The following is a 21,027-nucleotide window of genomic DNA, read 5'->3' as shown; positions in this document are numbered from 1 at the left end:
ATCATTTCTAGTTTGGTACTAAAATGATAGAACAGCCTGTGAACATTCTCATTTGGACCTATTTTCTCATTTTCCTTGTGTATATTCCAAAGAGAAGAACTGCAAGGTCAATAGGGTAGCTAATATGTTTGGCTTTATTAGAAACTACCAAGTAATTTTTCAAAGTGGTTGAACTGCTACATTCCTACTGCACATCCATCCCATGTAAAGTCCCATCTAATTTCAGCCATTCAGGTGTGTGTAATCATTGATTTTCATTTCCCTGGTGAATAATGTTGAGCACTTTTATTAGCCATTTCATTGTTTTGCGAAATGCCTATTCAAGTCTTTTGTCCTTATTTTTTATTGGGTTGCCTTCTAAATTGGTAGTTTTTTTGTTTTTAAAAATTCTGAATTGGCATTGTCAGATGTAGATTTTCTAATTTGGGGCTTGCTATAACTGTGATGGAAGAGGAAAGGAGTGTTTGAGAATTCGTGTGCATATTGGAGAATTAAGTTCTCACTCTTCAATAGGAGGAATAAATACCTTAAAGTATCAACCAAAGGGGCATCTGGCTGGCCCAGCTGGTAGAGCACTTGGCTCTTGATCTCGGGGTAGTGAGTTGCCCCATGTTGGCACAGAGCTTAAAAATAAAATCAAGCAGGGTGCCTGGGTGGCTTAGTCGGTTGAGCGTCCGACTTCGGCTCAGGTCATGATCTTGCGGTTGGTGGGTTCAAGCCCTGCGTCAGGCTGTGCTGACAGCTTGGAGCCTGGAGCCTGCTTCCGATTCTGTGTCTCCCTCTCTCTGCCCTTTCCCTGCTCATGCTCTGTCTCTCAAAAATGAATAAACGTTAAAAAAAATAAAAAATAAAAAATAAAATCAAGCAGAGTACCACCTCACATCTATTAGGTTGGCTACCAAAAAAAAAAAAAAATATATATATATATATATAACACATACACATACACACACAAACATATATACACCTAATAACAAAAAACAGAAATCAAGTATTGACAAGGATATGGAGAAAATGGAACAGTTGTGCCCTATTGATGGGAATTTCAAATGGTACAGAAAACAGTAATAAATTCTCAAAAAACTAAAAATAGAAATACCTACGATGCAGCAATCCCACTTCTGGGTATATACGCAAAAGGAATGAAAAGAGGTATCAAAGATTTGTACACTCATGTTCATAGCAGCATTATTCACAACAGCCAAAAAGTGGAAGGTGCCAACCCAAGTGTCCATCAACAGATGAATGGGTAAGTAGAACATGACATATACACTATGGAACATTATTTAGCCTTAAAAAGGCAATTCTGACACATCCTACAACATGCACAAACTTGGAAGACATTAGGCTAAGTGAAATAAGCTGGTCACAAAAGTACAAATACTTGGTGATTCCAATGATCTGAGATACCTGGAGTAGTGGACCTACAAAAAGTAGAATGGTGGTTGACAAGGAATAAAATGAGGGAAGAATGGGGCATTACTGTTTAATACATAGTTTCTCAGGTTTGAAAGATGAAGAATTCTGTGGAGAAACAGTGGTGACAGCACATCAGTGTGAACGTACTTAACGCTATAAAACTGTGAACTTAAAAACGGTTAAGATGGTATTTTGTTATGTTTATTTCACATTAAAAAATTAAATCAAGAAAAGCCGTGTAAGTATGTTATTTATAAGTATGGAGGCAAATAATCTTAAAAGGAATGGCTTTGATTAATGGGAATTCAGGGTGAGTGGCAGTGGGACAGGAGGAGCACAGTATTTTCTGACACATATCTTGTAGAACATTTGCATGTGTATATTTGGGTGAGGGGGAAGGATATTTACTGAGTAGAATATAAAAGGATACAGAGATTTACGTACAAAAGTGTATGTAGGTTTATGATGGTTCTCAAAATCTTATCAGGAGTTGTTGAAAGAACTAGCAACAAAGTTGTCTTTGAATTCATTAAAAAAATATTTCATAAGACTGTGCAACTATTTGCCTGGCTTTCTTGATCCGTTTTCATCTAAAGGTCCAACACAAATAATACACCCCAAACCTTACCAAACTGTGACTGCTACAAACTTTAAAGGTCAAAAAGGAGAGAATTTTCCTTTTAGTGGCCATTTTCTTCCTCCTAACTCCTAAACTGAGTTAATCTCCCTGGACTGACTGACTTATGGAAAGTTTATGAGGGTTTTCAGTAGCCAAGGACTGCAAGGTTGTAATTACTTCAGGAATACACACATATATATAGTTACCTGAATAAATAGAAAAAGGGAGATAATTCACTGCCATTCTTGTTTTTTCTCAGTGATAACAAATTTTAAATGCCAAAAGCCAGATGAACCAATAAGTTTCATTAATGTAAACAAGTATCTAAAGACAACTAGTCTTGAAAAGAGCAGTAAATAGGAAGTCTTAGACTAGGAAGTAAAATACAAGGAAGACACGTAGAACCGTGATATACCCTGAGTGTAGGTAATTTCCATTTTAGAATGGAGAATTGTAAAACTTAAAATCTTAAGAATGGCAGTCATTCAAGCTAACAAATACAAATCTGAATAAGTGTAATTTTTTATTTTTCTCATCAGTGTGGGAAATTCTAATAGGCAAATATTTACATGATGAAACTGTATTTATGCCCCCCCCCCAAGTGCAGTTCTAGCAACTGGGTGTCCTGATTTCCATATATATATATATATATATATTTTTTTTTTTTGTCTTTTCCTTTTCAGATAACCACATTTTAATATCAGCTTTGGTGATTGCTAGCACAGTAATTTTGACAGTTTTGGGAGCAATCGTTTGGTTCCTGTACAAAAGAAATTTGGATTCTGGTTTCACCACAGTTTTTTCAACTGCACCCCAATCACCTTATAACGACGACTGTGTTTTGGTTGTTGCAGAAGAAAATGAGTATGCTGTTCAATTTGACTAAGATCTTGGAAATTTCAGATTAAGACATCAAATGTTGACAGCAATTTCCTGTACAGGATTTTAATGTAAAATTTGATGAAAATCAGTTTTCATGGTATATTTCCTTATTCCAGTAACATTCATTATTCTCATGTAATCGTGACAAAAACTGATCTTTAGGTTCATCATAAGTTTTTAAAAAGCAATGATCATAAATACAATTTGGTAGTTTTAACCACCTCCCTAAATGTACCTTTCACTTAAAAAAGTTTAAATAAAGCCCAAAGTAGTAAAGTAGATAAAAATAAAAACCCAGTCTACTGCTCTATCTTCCTTCCCATTTGGTTGAACCACCTTAGGTTAGAATTGGGAAAAAAACAAAAACAAAAATAACTCCTACCTACCACTGTAGTTTTAGCAATCACCAGGTCTTAACCAATTTCTAGGTCTTGCTCTTTTATTAATAAACATGAGAAAACATACCTTTAAAAAGATCCTATACATTAAGACGTCACACATTACAATTTACTGTGGCAGACAATTCCCCTAATTTTATCTTCCCTTTTGAGTTAGATGTAGAAAATTTTTTAGATTTTAACCACCCCATATTCCACATTTTAAAATTTCATTACTTTTAGAACATCACTTTGGACAAGAAATCTTATTTTGTACTAATAACAAATGGTTAGAATGTCAATGAAATTTTATAAAGTTTTTGAAGCAAGAAGGATTACAGCCATACCAGGAAGGTGTGGAAGTGGATGGCAGTGAGGATAATGCTTTGATCACAGAGCCCCTTTATTTAAGAATATTTCTTCTCTACCTCCAGATCTGTTCCTATATAAGGTGTGTCAATGCTCCCTGAACACTGATGAACTGTCATTCAAGGACATGAAAACTAGGTTAGCAAAAACTGCAGAAAAACACTACATACTACTGTAGTTGTGATGTTCAAAGTTCTCAGTACATGTTCCGTACATCTTAAGACAAAGGTGAGAAGAATCTTTCTGGGGGTAAAAAATGAAAACGAGAGCTGAATCAAGAGTGATTTTCCTTAGCATTCTTTATAGCTTAAAAATACTAGAAAAGATAAATATATGGAGTTCACATAAAATTAGATTTACTGTATTTAGAAACCCTGAAAGCTCAAAGTAGTAGTCTCTCTCCCTAACCAATGTCTCATCAATTATCTTATGGGAAAAACTTTTCTTATGGGGAGATACACTATCTCAAGCTTGACCAATGGCAACAAAGTCTCAGCTTACACGATGTGTCCACTGGCATTACGAATAACCTCCTTCATCACAATTAATGGCACTGTTGTTTAATGACATAGGAAAAACTACAAAGTGCTGACAAGACTATATGGCATGGCTGTGTGGTACTAAAAGAACAGATGTTACACTAGCCTTATTACACAAAACAACTACACTCTGTAAGAGCTTTACATTTCTAAGTTTTTGGATACTATTTTATTCTTGGTAAGTTATTAATAGTGAACAGATTGGAATTCCTTCCTTTTTCTATTCAAATTCTACCAGTCATTTAAAAACTAAGATCTTAACTCTTCCTTAAAACTTTCTCTAATAGTCACAGATTTCTACAGTATCCAATATGGTAGCCACAAGCTACATGTGGCTATTTATGTTAAAATTAAATATAAAGTTCAGTTTCTCAGTTGCACCAGCCACACTTCAAATGCTCAAACACATGTAGCAGCTACCGTAATAGGCAATACAAATTACAGAGCATTTCCATTTCCATCATCACGAAGTTTTACTGGACAGTGCTGCTCTAGAATCTCCCCTTCCACTTAACTCCCATACAACTAATTTTTTGTTCATTTTGATCACTTCTACCCAATGGCAGCTCTTACAAAACGGCTACATTAAACTGATTTAATTTTCCATATTTGATTTCACTTTTCAAGTAAGTCCTTAGAGGTCCCTGGTTAGTGAAGTGTTAAATCTTAATTTTCTTCATACATCAGAACATCTGTAACAGGGCCTTTGCATCTATTCAGTGGTCAACAGCAAACTGGGTCATTCAAGTTTGTATGTATATTTTTAATATTATCAACATAACCATGCTTATTTATATTCAAAATGTATAAATTGCTTTCTTCAACATCTTGGTTTTGGTTAATAAGGACAGTATAAATTCTTACGTTTGGCAGGTATCTAGAGAGAATAACATTAAACTGCATTTTCCTAGGAATTTGCATTCTCTGTAGTGAGTGCTCTATGGTCTATTTCTGTTTATATGGTTTTAAAAGTAATTCACACGTACAGGGTATCAGAAGCTTATGCAATATTGAAATATGAAATAGTAAGCGGTACTACGGAACTGAAAGTATACTATAAAGCTCAAGCCACTGTATTTCTGGCATTAAGCATTTAATATGACAATAAACTGCATACCAATGGAATGTTTTCTACTAAATAAAAAAAAAATAACATTTATTTTTGAGAGACAGCGAGTGAATGGGGGAGAGGCAGAGAGAGAAGGAAACACAGAATCCAAAGCAAACTCCAGGCTGAGCAAGCTGTCAGCACAGAGCCCGACGCGGGGCTCAAACGCACAAAACAGGAGATCATGACCTGGGCCGAAGTTGGACGCTTAACCAACTGAGCCACCCAGGCGCCCCCTACTATTTAAATTTTTAAGTAAGTTTCGTGGGTTAAGTAGAAGATACTTAACTTTCATGCTGAGTCTATTAAAAGTGTAAATGTTTGAAACTCAAAGCACCCCTTAAGGGCCCACAGAATAGTGAAACTGGTATCCTTAATTTTGTATTTTTCCTTTAAGGCAATACAGAGATAACAGGTAAAAGTTGAGCAAATGTTTTACATTTAGGGGCGCCTGGGTGGCTCAGTCGGTTAAGCTGCTGACCTCGGTTCAGGTCATGATCTCGCAGTCCGTGAGTTTGAGCCCTGCGTCGGGCTCTGTGCGGACAGCTCAGAGCCTGGAGCATGTTTCAGATTCTGTGTCTCCCTCTCTCTGACCCTCCCCTGTTCATGCTCTGTCTCTGTCTCTAAAATAAATAAACGTTAAAAAAAAAAAATTTTTTTTAATTTATATTTTTGTATGAATTGGGATTTTACTTCTTAAAAAAGCTTTAAGGTTTGAAGTCTACTTTGAGCACCACCAGTTCAAAAGGAAACATTTCAAACTATAAAGTAAATCAATCAGTATGCATTTTATTTCCAGCCAAGGTTTTACATTAAGACAAACAAAGTGTGGCCAAACTGTTGACTCACATTTGAGAAATTACATGGTTTCTATTTAGGTTCTGAAAATGTAGTTAGTTGCCATAACATAAGACTATTTAAATCTGAAACCACCTGAAGGTGTTTAAAAGTATATCCTAAAGGGTGTTGACAGAGGAAATATATACAGTGTTATGAAACTTTATACACAACTCCTGACCATGGTGTAGATCTATTCATTGGTGAACAGGTGATGTTCATCTGTTCTCCAAAAGTGGTGAAAAATATTAAGTCAGTAAATAAATGCTCAGAATTACCAAGGAACAGTTAAAAACGACCAGGATCCAAACAGGTTATTTATATCGTATTTATCTATAAAGAAGTGACAACACTAAAAAACACATTGAAAACCAGTGTTTTAAACTTGAAATGTGGGATTTAAAAATATTCCATTAACTTGAGATTGCAGTAATTTTTTTTCCCAAATAGCATTTGATGGGCAATTCCGATATAATTTACAGCTGTAATACTCCTAAAAGGAATATCTACATACTATGGCTTATCAAATATAATCTGCATTTTGCAAATCAATACAAAAATTTATCCATCATTTATACATTTTATATTTATATACTTCTTAAAAATTAGATTTTATTGCTAAGTGAATTTAGGATTCATATTAACTTTGGGAACCTAATATATAATGCTTTCATAACTTCCCAATTATTTTTTTTAAAAACACTGGAAGCAAATGATCATGAAAATGAGACTGTAACTTAAGGCATTTTTGAAAAGAAAAATAATTAGGTGCCATTTTATTTCAAAAGCATATTTTGTCCCACTTTTTTCACTAGCAAGAAACTAAAAACATGAACCATTTTTTTTTCATAAATATGACTACAGTAATCAAAACACAAAAAAGGTTATCAGCATTAGATATTTAAAACAAGGATAACATTTTCCCACTCACCGAAAAGAAAAATACTTTTGATGACCAGTTTATAAACATCAGATTCATTGGCCATGTTAAAAGGTCCAGGAGAATTTTTAATTCAGCAATACTTGAGAATATCTAAATATATATATATATATATATATATATACACACACATATACATATATATATATATATATATATATATATATCTCCAATAGGCATTCCCCACAAAATTAAATCATACGTAATTGCCAGTTTTAATAAACACTTGTTCACAGATCATCCATTTGTCTTATATGAAGTTAGGCAATATCAAATGTTCTGTTATGGTCTCCATCTTCTTCGGAATCATCCTCTGAAGCTGTTGAAAGAAAACAGGATGATCAAGAATGATTTTAAGGGGGATGAGAATGGATGTGTAAATATGAAGCCAGAACAGCAATGACTTGTAAAATAAAAAAACCCAATTTAGTATTCTGTTTGGTCAAATGATAAGTTATGACAGGGTTAGGGGTGGTTTGACTGTGGGTGATGCCCATCCATAATGCTCCCACCCCCACATCTTTTTATGTTAGTTTTTATAAAAATGAGAATGCTTAAAAATGTGCTTCAAGAACGTCTTCTAAAAAGCTTCGGAGATCAGCCTGTGTTCACAGTAGCTAATGATTTAGACACTAGAGAAAAAAATGAACTTAAGGCAAGTGCTCTCACACACCTGAGTAGAATCTGGTTTATTACCGCTGCATGTTTGATGCATCCGATGAGAATGAAAAAAAATGTACACAGAATAGGTTATGGGTATTCTTGCAATTTACATCAAAGCTATGTCTATACAATGCCAAGAAAAAGCTCTATTTAGTCCAAAAAGCTTTTATATAGACACAGCCTAAGTTAAACAATTGGATTTAGTAAAAAACTTTTGAGATTATTCCTATGCCTCTACATTGTCAGAAACATCATGTTTGTAACATTTCTGACCTCAATTTAAGAGCCATTGTAGTAGCTCAGAAGTTTAAAATAAACATCCTGGAATGTCTATAGGAGGGACCTAAGTATAAAACTATGGATTCTCTAAACTGTTATGTGTTGAGGAAAATGGAATTCACTAAAATAAACACCCAACCGGCATTTCCCCTATTATCAAGGGCAGAAAGGTTAAATGTATACTCTTCTTGTATTAATATTAGACCCAATATTTAAGAGCACCCAACAAATGGAATCAACAAAAACATCCTACATGTATGGATGAAACTTAAGTTTTCATGTTTCAATTTATCTTGCAGAAATCTTCAATCCATTTTTAGTAAATGATAGCAAGCATATACTTGGCTCATGAATGAGTAAATCCTATGGTTAAGTTTTATGCTATATTATGGAGAAATAACAAACTAAGAAATAAAACAGTTTTTCAGAGAACTTCTCATGTTTTCTATTCAATTAACTCCACAAGAGAAGAAAATTCAGTGAGAACCAACTTTTAGAATACATTAATATTCTGGTACTTAGGAGTAAGCTTGTAGCACCCACAACAGCTTTTACTCTCAGCTGAATCTGGGTATATTTCACCTCTGTCTTTCTTACATGTTGGCAGTAGACACTGCTATGTTTAGGAAACTACTAAATGTTAGTTTAAAAAAAAGTAAAGCAATCTGGGGAAAATATTACTATCAACTAAAACAAATTACTACCATCACATCTGGCAAAGTATGAATTGTAATTTGCTAAAAGAGATCTTTGTGTTAGGTAACATAAGGGATGTGAAGAAGTTTATATAAAAGAAAAAAAAGATGTACACCAAATGAATTCCCACTTTATATACCAGACTCCTTTATATACCATTTTCACACATACTAAACTGTAAAAAGGCATCTGGTTGTACCTCTAATCCTTTCAAAACTTAAAAATAGTACAAACTTAATGACAACAACCCAAGTCTTAGAATATTCTAGGAATTAAAAGGCTCTCATGAAGACCAAGTCCTTCTCAAACTTTACTTCAAAGGATGCTGAGCTTTCCCTAAAGGTAAAAAAAAAACACGCACACTACAGGTAACACTCCACAAGTGTTTTTAAGACGAGTACAGAAAATAATCAAGTGGAGAATATATATTTTAAAACACTTCCAAGAGTGTAATGGAATCTGATCGTGGGGAGCCAGTTGCTTTGGGTGAAAAAGTACAATAGGTAGGGTAATCTTGAATTCCCAGGAACTGTTTCAGAGCCACCAATATCTGTGCCCACCTGGTACGAAGCACCCTGGAGGTTGTAGGACTTTGAGGTTAAGCTGTGCAGATGCCTGTAAAGATTTGGGCATTAAGTGCCTTCACATGGGAGCCCAGGCAGAAGTCCTAATGCTGGAACGTGATCTTAAGAGATTGGAGTTGCTGTCGGAGCTGGCTGCCTATTAAAGGTCCATGAGGACCTGAACAAGGAGCAAAAAAAAAACTATGGCTTCTGTTACGGACTCAGAACTAGGAATCTTTCACCCCTATTTTCCTAGAACTATATACAAACCCAGGGAAAACTTTTAATGATCTAACAAAGATGAATAACAAAATTTCTCTCTCTCTCTCTCTCTCTCACACACACCTAACAGATTTAGAAGTGTGGTTTGACCAGAAGTTTTCTTTTTGATTAAAATTAAGGCGATCAAGGGGCGCCTGGGTGGCGCAGTCGGTTAAGCGGCCGACTTCAGCCAGGTCACGATCTCGCGGTCCGTGAGTTCGAGCCCCGCGTCAGGCTCCGGGCTGATGGCTCGGAGCCTGGAGCCTGTTTCCGATTCTGTGTCTCCCTCTCTCTCTGCCCCTCCCCCGTTCATGCTCTGTCTCTCTCTGTCCCAAAAATAAATAAACGTTGAAAAAAAAAAATTTTAAAAAAAAGGTGATCAAAAGTAAAAATTTTAAATAAAACACTAGTTAAAATATATCCTTCTGTACCTTAAAATTATTATTTTTTAAAAATATGCTTTGAAAAAGGTCAGTTGCCCAACCCATCTTTCCCAAATCAGTTATTATGGTATTACTACGCCTATAAATGAAGCTCTAATTTGGTAGAAAGCGTATACAGTAAGGTTTTGGTCTGTGGATTTAATTTGCAAAAGAAATTCAACAAGTCTGGGAAGGGGAAATTCCACCTACTTTCGAGATCTTCCATATGTGCCTGAAGAGTTCTTGCAAGGTTAATAAACTAGAAACAATGCAGAAAGAAATATAGTAGTTTAAATGTTGCAAATTGATCTAAAAAGAGAATCAGTATAGGAGATTCATTTCTACTTTAAAAAGTCAACCACCATTTAAGCCTTTAAAAGAGGGGTCTTTCTACCCCCACATCAAAAATTACAAGCTTAAAATATTTTTTAACTGTTGTATATAATCACCATTATATAAATGGTCATGTAGAAATCATGAATCACGTAGAAACTGAAAGCTGCTATAATAAGATAATTTTATCTAATGGCATTTCTGTCTTGCATAAATACAACACTTCAAAAAATTATGGAGAAAAAATTAAAACCATTACAACGTGGACACAAATGAACACTCTTAGTGGTCAAAAAAACAAAACAGGAACAATTTTATCTTCCTGTCTAAATTTGATAGCTCCAGATGTATTACATTTATTTCAATACTTAAAAAAAATTTGTGAAAATGACTTCCACTTTAATAATTTGTACCTTTTACAAAGGCATGAATTATATGCTTTATATAAAGGTTTATTCATTTTGAAAAGATAAGTTACCTTTTAGGAAATCATCTTATGGCATCTACTATATTTAGGTACTACGATTTCTAAAGTACTTAAAAGTCCAGAGATCTTTGCTCAAATTATAAATGCTCTTGATAGTTCATTCTCTTTTCTCTCAATGATAATAATCTATCAAATGGCTTACAGGAATGTTCACATGAGGATTACAGAAAAATGTTTTACCAATTTCCAAACTATATATATTTGGTAATTTTGATTATTTGGTAATTTTCAAGATAAAACAAAAACATTACACCTACCAGAAATTTGGCTCCATTTTTAACAAAGTGAATATTTAAAAAATAGTCTGAAGTATATGTTTATGAACACATTTCAAGATATGAAGTGTTCACAATACTACAGTACTGATGCAGGCCCTAGCCCCTGCCACACAAATTGGGCAAGGCAGAGAGTATAAATTTCCTATGGTACACTGAGATAAGTAGTATCCTACACTCATAAGCACCTAAGAGACAGCCAGCTCAAGTGTTAACATTAAGGTAAGAGTGTACAGAGTAAACACACAATAGTCCGTATCTTAAGTAGTTTCTAGTAATATGAATACTTAAAAATTAGTACACTGCTAATCTTTTACAGGATAGTAACAAATGAAATTGAAGTTAATTTCCCATACTCTTTTGGTTTTTGGAGTTCAATTTAATAATGAGTTGTTTTTTTCCCCTCCCAAATGAAAAAGAGCATTTTCCCTAGGTATTTTCAATTCCATCCCTGTTTTTCACTAAAATATATTCCAATTACCTTCAAGAGCTAGAAAATTACTTCTTTAAAAATAGCTTTTCGAAAAAATTAGCCTGCTTGATAAAGAAGGAAGAAAGCAATTCCTATTAAATCTACATTATCTTTATTTTCAAGGCACATTTTAATATAAGAGCTCCCTAAAGAAAACAAAATGTAAACATGTAAGACAATCTGCTTTCCAAAGCGAACACTTACTGCATCACACCCTCCCTGCTCCCCCAACTCCAATATTACTTACTCGGACACGTGTGCTTGGTTCATTTGTATTTCCCATCATATCAGAAAAGCTTTGTTCGCACAAGTGCAATAACACAACTAGGTAGAGACCAGAGCTGATAAACTCATACTCAGCCTTCAACAGGAAAGCAAACGAGAAAAAAAAAAATGAAGAATGAAAAATTAGTAGAACTGAGATTGATACTTATAGCATACTGATAAACTAGAGGAAATGTATTTACATCCAGCTCCTAGGAAGAGTATAATGCCAATTATTGAAAAAGAAAGAGCTGTCTTTCATAGTTTCATAAAAGTTCACCAATTGCCATATAATGTATTCAAATAGGTGTGTGAATAACCTTTTCATTCTCATATAGTCTTCCTTTATATAATGATTTATATAAAAGTGGGAAAAATCATTTGATGGTGGAATGAATGCTCTGGTTCCACATAAAGCTGAAAACTGATTTCATTACACAGATAGCTATAACTATTTGCTTAAAAATTACCATTTCATCTACAGCAAAAATCAATACATTATGTGACTAAAATCCTATTCTGACAGGTTGTTCATGTAATTTAATTAACTTAAAGGCAACACTAAATATAAAAATGAACTAAAAAAAAGGTAGTAAAGTAACTTCCTCATATCATTCACATAGAAATTTGCAATGGGTAAAAATAGATCTTTGGTTCAATGCTGTTCTGTTGGTTTTGAAGCTAAGAAAACAAATCATGAATATAGTGCTATTAAAAAATCTAATCTGTAACTGTTACACAGTGATCTCTAAATCATATCATATTTTGATAACTTAAGAAATCTATGTTCTTAGTAGCAACTTCAGCAAGTAACTGGTTATAGATTCTTCAGAATACTCAACAAATTTGAAATTAAAAGTTTCTCTAAATGCTTCACTTCATTAACTTTGTTTGTTTTTAACTTAAAAGAAAATCATGCATCCAGAAGATTAAAATGTATTATAAACTAATCATTTAAAATGAGGGTATCTGTCAGACCACTAAAATCCATGATTCACTAAGAACAAAGATGTTAAAGCCAGAAAGCTTCATCAAGACTGTCATTTTCCACCTAATATTTCTCAATGCCTCTCAATTATTTAAGAGGTGGATCATTAAAATCCTTGAAGAACAAGAAAAATACTCTTGGCTGTACTGAAAAGCCAAAGAACCACCTTTAAGAGACATGATGGAGTACCTACAGAAAGAATGGAAGGAAAAAACCATTCTTTGAAACCTACTCTGATTTTGAGGAAAAAAATAAAAATATCTTTGCATCTTTCCATACTATTTCCTCTTGTTCTTTAAAATACCACTGTCTAGGGGCGCCTGGGTGGCTCAGTTGGTTAAGCATATCACTTCAGCTCAAGTCACGATCTCACGGCTTGTGAGTTTGAGCCCCTTGTTGGGCTCTGTGCTGACAGCCTGGAGTCTGTTTTGGATTCTGTTTCCTTCTCTCCCTGCCCCCTCCTCCACTTGCGCTGTGTCTCTCCCTCTCTCAAAAATAAATAATAAAGCATTTAAAACAAATTTAAGGGGGCGCCTGGGTGGCTCAGTCAGTTAAGCAGCCTCGGCTCAGGTCATGATCTCGCAGTCCGTGAGTTCAAGCCCCGCGTCGGGCTTTGTGCTGACAGCTCCGAGCCTGGAGCCTGTTTCAGATTCTGTGTCTGTCTCTCTGACCCTCCCCCGTTCATGCTCTGTCTCTGTCTCAAAAATAAACATTAAAAAAAAACTTAAAAAAACCCAAAACTTAAAAAACTTACAACTCTAGCTGTCTAGAGAGAGACTCCTTAAGAATTTAAGACAATTCCTTATTGAAAGTGGTACTCCTTTTGGACAACTGGCTTCATTAAGGAATAAAACAATAACTAGTATTAGAGTAGCATCTGTACTATATCAACTAATTTTTTTCATTCCTTAGATCAGTGATTCTTAACCTGGACCTAGGCAATTAGCTTCAAGAGATCTGGGAGTCCCTTAAATTATATGCAGATTTTGTGTCTATGTTTATTTTGTAAAGAGTGTTCCTTGGTTTTAATCAGATTTTCAAAGGGTTATCTATATTCGCACATTTAAAGAGAGTGTCCACAAAAGATCATATATTGCATGTTTCAATTTATATGAGATATCCAGAATAGACAAAGTCAAATAGAACACAGATTGGTGGTTGCCAGGGGATGGGAGAAGGGGGAAATAGGGATCCACTACTTAATGGGTACAGGATTTTCTTTTGAAGAGATGAAAATGTCCTGGAACTAGAGAGAGGTAATGGTTGTGCAGTGCTCAAGTGTACTAGTACCAATAAACTGTTCACCTTAAAATGGTTACATTACATAAACTTCACTTTAATAAAAAAGGGAGAAACGTGTCCAAACACTTCATTTAAAAGGTGTTTTTCAAGCATTCATGCATTCTGTCACCATCACCTCTCTTTTTATCACAAATATGCTAATAAGCACACTTGGATAGTATGGCCCTAGAGTTATCCTCATAATCTTTCAACATCTCCCACCTGAATTTTCCTTTAAAAAGGAAAAAATACTGAGCTCTAAGTTTCAAGAAAAATTAGTGATCCAATCAATGGGGGGAGAAGGGAAGGAGAGATCAATACATACCAAAAAAAATCTGAGACATGAGAGGATAATATATGAAATAAAATTTTAGTATCATCAGAGAAATCCTGACATTATGTATTTGTAGTGATACAAATACTAAAGGAAAGAAAAACAATGTGAACTTGGAATAAATGATTTCACATAAGATAACTCATTCAACATATAGATGGAAGCGGAATGGGGAGGGTAGAGGGAATCAGACATGAGGAAGAACAGGGGATCATATAGGCACATAAAAAATTGTTCCTAACATAAAAAAAAAAAAAAACAGGATGCAGATCTGGGGTTTGGTGTTTCAATTATTTTCCAGTACTCAGAGGCATTCACAATTGAGACAGCTCTGGGGAGAGAAGGTTGGCATGCCTGCTTTGGGACCCATTTCCTAAGCTTTCCTTATTTTTAGGTTTATTTAGGAAGCATATGATGAATTTTACCTTACACTTAAAATTTGTGACTTTGTTATGTGCCTTGTGCCTTAAAAAGTTAGGGGGAAAATGAAAAATTATAGAATCATATAATACCTAATGTGGTAACAGAATTATATTAAAAACATTATTATTATTATTTTAATGCAGGTTTTCTGACCATGACTTAATCTTTTCTTCAAGAGTTGTCCTTTAAGCATAGAACAGACACTTACCAAATTAGGCAAAATATACTAACTTGTTCATTTGCATGAGCTCTATGTAGTTCATGAATATCAAAATCCTCCAGGTTAAGCTGCAACTTCTCTTTACAGAGTTCACAGGTGGTTACAGCCTCTAATGAAGAACCTAGTAAAATTAAAAGGAAAACTTAGTTTGCTATGTCTCCACAAAATACTATTCCTTGTAAAGTTTTAAGCTTAGAATATAGAGAATCAAAAGGGAGAAAGGAAGGAAGATTGCATTACTGCCATAAACCGGTAAGGTCTCCTAAAATAACAACTGGTTAACACTAATGTGGCTTGTCAGGTCCTAAGCTTATATCCATTATTTAGGTGTCCATTTTTTTCCTTCCAGAAATGCATGCTACCCCATCCTTGATGGTGGGAAGCTGACAATGGAACATCATCTGTACTTCCCGCTTCTTATTTAAGTACCTTGGCAAGATGCCATGAAAACAATGTTAAATAATGTAGTATCCTAAACAACTAGTTACCTATATCCAGGCCAGTATCTCTGATGTGACAATATACACCTAAGACCTTTTGTCCTCTAAGAAATGTGCATTCCCGGGGGGCCTGGGTGGCGCAGTCGGTTAAGCGTCCGACTTCAGCCAGGTCACGATCTCGCGGTCTGTGAGTTCGAGCCCCGCGTCAGGCTCTGGGCTGATGGCTCAGAGCCTGGAGCCTGTTTCCGATTCTGTGTATCCCTCTCTCTGCCCCTCCCCCGTTCATGCTCTCTCTCTGTCCCAAAAATAAATAAACGTTGAAAAAAAAAAAAAAATTTAAAAAAAAAAGAAATGTGCATTCCCTGTAAGCTAGGAGGGAACAAAAGGAATCCACCTTTGTCTAGGTAAAAACAGCTCCCTTCAGTCATAAAAGGAACGAAGTCTTGATACATGCTACAACATGGATGAAAGTAAATAAGTTACCAGGGATTCAGGAGAAGGGGAGGTGGGAGCTGCTGCTTAATGGATGAAGAGTTTTTGTTTTGGGGTGGTAATAAAATTTTGGAAGTAGACAGTGGTGGTGGTCACACAACATTCTGAACATACTCAATGACACTGAATTACACATGTAATAATGGTCAAAAGGGAAATTTTACTTTATATATATTTTATCACAAAAGGAAAAAGAGTTCTTTCTGTCCAATATGCAGTTACTGGTTACTCCTAAACTTCTGGCTCCAATTAAATCATTGGTAATTTTGTCTAATTAAACATATAGCCATTCTACCCCATGCTTATTTTTAGACAGCTTTAAACTAAAATATACATACATATATATATATATATCCTAAAAGTGTGTGTGTATATATATATATGTATATATATCCTAAAAAAAAATACACACACACACACACACACACACACACACACCCTAAAAGTAGAGAAGTCATGTGATTAACAGGGTAGAAGTTTAGATTCAATTAACATTTGTTGACTGTTATATGCCAAAATTTAGAAGGAAAAAGAAAAGTAGCAACCTCTGCCTTCAAGCTCTTAAAGCTCTTAAACAGTAAAATCTGGCATAAAGTCTAAGACAGCAGTAATTTATATGCATTTTCTTTTGAAAATAGTTGAACAGAAAGTGAGTGCTATTCTGAGGTAGTATGTTCTCTGTTGTCTCAAAATGTCCTGTAGTCAAATTACATTAAGATAGTCACTATATTTCCAGTATATGATTAAAACCAAGTTGTTGTTGCTGTTTTAGGAGTCTAACATACATAGAGATACTGAAATTAAAATGCATCTGGAATATGTGAATTAAAGACAATTAATATTGTACCACTGAACTAAATTCAGGATAAGTCCATACTATGACTGATGGAAAACAAAGAACGTGAAAGACATTTATCAGACATTTGTTTTTAAAATTTTTAATGTTTATTTTTGAGAGAGAGAGAGACAGACAGACAAACAGAGAAAGAGGGAGACACAGAATCTGAAACAGGCTCCAGGCTCTGAGCTGTCAGCACAGAGCCTGAGGTGGAGCTCGAACTCACGAATGGTGAGATCCTGACCTGAACCAAAGTTGGACACTTAACCTACTGAGCCACCCAGGCGCCCTACATTTATCAGACATTTCTTAGAACTATTCTCTGATTCAGAAGCAGGAGAAGTGTGATTATAAAATATGGGCCTTTGAGATCATTTAGTACAAATTCTTTCACGTTTTAGTGCTTCATGTTTTTTCTTCTAGGAATTAAGTGACTTCTAGAACAACGTTCAGTAGATCATATACAGCTCGGAAAAGCCCGTTTATCCCTACATGTTTAATCTAGGGCTCTTTCCATTAAGACCCCACCTCATTCAGTAGGCCTTGACTGCCCTGACTGCATTCGCCTCAACTTGTACTAGACTTGCTTTATTCATTTTCGCATACCCTGAGAGTTTAACAGTCCATACGTGACAGCTGCTTAATAAATGCTTAAAATCAATCTCTACCAGAATGAATCTTCTACTAGATGGGGTCTTTACGTAAGTATGAGAAAGCCTTTGTGAAAATTTATCAAGAAGGTTCAGTTCTTGAGATCTTTACATTCATCTGATCATATCTTAGAAAGCTTATTAATAATCTGGTAACACCCTCTAATTGAGTATTTACCACATGCCCAGTACTGTGAGAAACTATTTATAAATGTCATCTCATTTGACCTTCACAACAACCTTATGTGGTAAGAATTACTCAGTTTTACTCATAATGGATCTGAGGCCCAATCGCAGACCTACTTAAGAACATTCAAAAGTAGATCTAAGGCATCAATGTTTTTTAAAACTCTAAGGGATAATTTTGATCAGCAGCCAAGGTTGAGAACCAATGTTAAAAAAAAACTTACTCAAGATCCTTCAGTTAAGTTTTAGTGCCATTATTCCAATCTAGGCCTAACAATGTTCTTAACACACTGTATCAACTGTTTTCCTGCCTACACAACACTAAATGTCTAACTGCAAAGGTATTAGAAGGTGAGTCAACTTGTTTCTCATTTTGGTAATGGCTAACACATTGCTGGGCCCTTACTAAGTGTCAAGAACAAATGCTACCATGCTGAACATTCATTTAATCTTGATAATGGCCCAGGACATGATAAAGCCAAGAAGCTATCATACCACCGTACAGCTAAGAAGAAGCTGCAACAGGTGAGATGGGTCTTCCCCCACAGCACTGGGATCAGGCTAGTTTAAAAGAAAACATAACCTCCCTACCCCAAAGGAGGCCTTGGCTACATAACTACAAATTTTTCCCAGGAGCCTCATAATCTCCAGCTTGAACAGGTTACCCAAGTCTTCCAAAATGATGATTAAAATCAGTATTAATGGGGCACCGAGGTGGCTCAGTTGGTTGAGCATCCGACTTCGCCTCAGGTCATGATCTCGCGGTTCCTAGATTTGAGTCCCGCATTGGGCTCTGTGCTGACAGCTCGGAGCCTAGAACCTGCTTCTGATTCTGTGTCTCCCTCTCTCTGCCCCTGCCCTGCTCATGCTCTGTCTCTCAAAAATAAATAAATGTTAAAAAAAAAAAAAAAAAAATCAGTATTAATGCCATCCTACCTCACAAATTATTTTCCTGTCACCAACTATTATCAGACCATCAATCTCATACAACAGCATACACTGGTGTGCCTGGGTGGCTCAGTCAGTCAAGCATGTGGCTCTTCTTATCAGCTCATGATCTCACGGTTCGTGTGGGGCTCTGTGCTGACAGCATAGGGCCTGCTTGGGATGCTGTGTCTCCCTCCCTCTCTCTCTCTCTGCCCCTCCCCTGCTTGCTCTCTCTCTCTCAAAGCAAATAAACAAATTTTTTAAAATTGTGCACATTTGGGGCGCCTGGGTGGCGCAGTCGGTTAAGCGTCCGACTTCAGCCAGGTCACGATCTCGCGGTCCGGGAGTTCGAGCCCCGCGTCAGGCTCTGGGCTGATGGCTCAGAGCTTGGAGCCTGTTTCCGATTCTGTGTCTCCCTCTCTCTCTGCCCCTCCCCCGTTCATGCTCTGTCTCTCTCTGTCGCAAAAATAAATAAACGTTGAAAAAAAAATTAAAAAAAATAAATAAATAAAATAAAATTGTGCACATTTACTAATCTCATCTAATTTCCCACCCTTCTCACCTTAGGAGTCATTTTTACTTATGTCCTCTGGTACTCATGGTCTAACAAATTTCTCTCAACTTTAAAATTAAATTTCACTCTCTCAAAATAAATAAATAAACATTAAAAAAAGAGGGGTGCCTAGGTGGCTCAGTCAGTTAAGCGTCTGACTCTTGATTTCAGCTCAGGTCAAGATTTCATGGTTTTGAGTTTGAGCTCTGCATCGGGCTCTGCACTGACAGCTCAGAGGCTAGAGCCTGCTTCTGATTCTCCGTCTCCCTCTCCCTCTGCCCCTCTCCAGCCTGCACTCTCTCTCTCAAAAATTAATTACTTATTTATGTTTATTTACTTTTGAGAGAGAGAGAGAGAGAGAGAGAGAGAGAGAGAGAGCGCGCGCGCGCGCGAGCGGGGGAGGAGCAGAGAGAGAGGGAAACTCAGAATCTGAAGCAGGCTCCAGGCTCTAAGCTGTCAGCACAGAGCCGGACACAGAGCTCGAACTCACAAACTGAGATCATGACATGAACCCAAGTCAGACACATCATCGACTGAGACACCCAGGCGCCCCAAAAGAAGTAATATTTAAAAAAAAAAACACAGTACAATACATTAAATTTTGAAGCAAGATTAATGAAGTTCATTAATGCTTTTGCTTCAAAAATTAATTACCATACTTTTGATAAGAGTATAAATTTGACAATCAGTAAATTATAATCAGATTTGGTAACTAAAACGTATATGTACGTGCATCTCTTGGAAAGACTGCAAAAACAAAACACACAAAAAGGTAAATCTTACCAGAGTTAATTTTGGCCTGTAACCACTTTTTCATACAATCTTGGTGAACATACTGCAAGCTTCCCGTGCACTTGCACGGCTCTATCAGCAAGTTAGATGATGATGCAGCTGCCATCTGACAAATTCTACATAAGTCACCTTCTTCTTCTTCAGAGTCCTCTAAAAGGAGGCTAGAAAAGAAGGAGCATCTTGTAAATACAGCTATCAAAACTCATCCTGGTTGGTCATTTCAAATCATACATAATCTCAAACAATATTTTTGTTATTTCTATTCATGTTCTAAGTAGAAAAAAAGCAAACAACCATAAAAAACTCCAACCACCATTAAAAACCAATTCAATGAGAATGAAAATGACAATAACTGTTTTAAAGGTAAATGAAACAGGATATCCTATTATTTACCTTCAAAGGCTTTAAGTGATTTTGTCTTTGATATCACACTTATTTCGTATCACACCTTATTTTTCACAATCACTTTACAAATATCCCAAGAAATTTTAATTTCTACAGTACCGTAGACTACTTCAGTTCCAACAGTATAAAGGTAATGTACTTACATACTTAGCACTTTCCTCCCCCATCTCCAAAAAAACATTTAGGACAACTTCAAAAAATTAAATATGGGCTTGTGTTTTTTCACTTACATGCTATCAGAACCACATAGGGTTAAACTGATAAACTTTTTGTGCTAAATCACAGTAAAAGAACAAAGACTTTTATTCATTTCCCCCACCCCTAGCAATGTTATTTATTTAATCATCCTCATTTCAACAGAGTAGGCTTTAAGTGTGAAGCAGTTTTCATTAACCTATGTCCTCTAACAGGCCCACATGTACTGCTTAATTTAAATGCAGAATGATAGCCATTTATATATATTTTACAAATATTTAATGTTTGTTTAAGTGCTTATTGCCTTAGTCCACTGCTGGCATGAAAGAAGTAACTCAGTAAATTACAACTGAATGCTAAACTGTTACTAAAATATAACCTGGATGATACAGGTTCCTAATGAATTCAGCAAAAAGATGTATGGAAAGAGGATTAGATATACAACTGTTAGGTGATTATCATGGTCTGGTTAAGCCAGAGATATAACCTCAAGCATAA

At 35.6% G+C, this 21,027-nt stretch overlaps 2 protein-coding genes across 14 annotated transcripts in view; one reads left to right on the top strand and one right to left on the bottom strand.

Annotated features, from left to right (window-relative positions):
* Window positions 1-5,330, top strand: part of LOC112861305 (CD302 antigen) — a 135,315-nt gene extending 129,985 nt beyond the window's left edge. For all 3 annotated transcript variants that reach the window (XM_025924643.2, XM_086718711.1, XM_086718710.1), the window contains one exon: window positions 2,722-5,330. In XM_025924643.2, coding sequence (XP_025780428.2) covers window positions 2,722-2,924 — 203 coding nt within the window. In that variant the 3' untranslated portion in view covers window positions 2,925-5,330. The remainder of the gene's footprint in view (window positions 1-2,721) is intronic.
* Window positions 5,331-6,082: 752 nt separating this feature from the next.
* The window catches only part of MARCHF7 (membrane associated ring-CH-type finger 7), a 59,600-nt gene continuing 44,655 nt past the window's right edge, over window positions 6,083-21,027 (bottom strand). For 4 of the 11 annotated variants that reach the window (XM_086718714.1, XM_086718721.1, XM_086718722.1 and 1 more), the window contains 4 exons: window positions 19,921-20,090; window positions 15,063-15,172; window positions 11,789-11,902; window positions 9,923-10,233 (listed from right to left, as the gene is read on the bottom strand). In XM_086718714.1, the coding sequence (XP_086574840.1) occupies window positions 10,075-10,233; window positions 11,789-11,902; window positions 15,063-15,172; window positions 19,921-20,090 (553 nt within the window). In that variant the 3' untranslated portion in view covers window positions 9,923-10,074. Of the gene's footprint in view, window positions 7,184-7,227; window positions 7,410-7,763; window positions 9,470-9,922; window positions 10,234-11,788; window positions 11,903-15,039; window positions 15,173-19,920; window positions 20,091-21,027 lie in introns of those variants that run through there. The other 7 variants (XM_086718715.1, XM_086718716.1, XM_025935361.2 and 4 more) reach the window with 7 other exon arrangements.

This window comes from Puma concolor, chromosome C1 (genome assembly GCF_028749965.1).
Source record: "Puma concolor isolate L17-30 chromosome C1, mPumCon1.1.hap2, whole genome shotgun sequence".
Classification (NCBI taxonomy): domain Eukaryota; kingdom Metazoa; phylum Chordata; class Mammalia; order Carnivora; family Felidae; genus Puma; species Puma concolor.
Note: the sequence above shows the minus strand (reverse complement) of the source record. Positions and strands in the feature narration are given on the sequence as shown.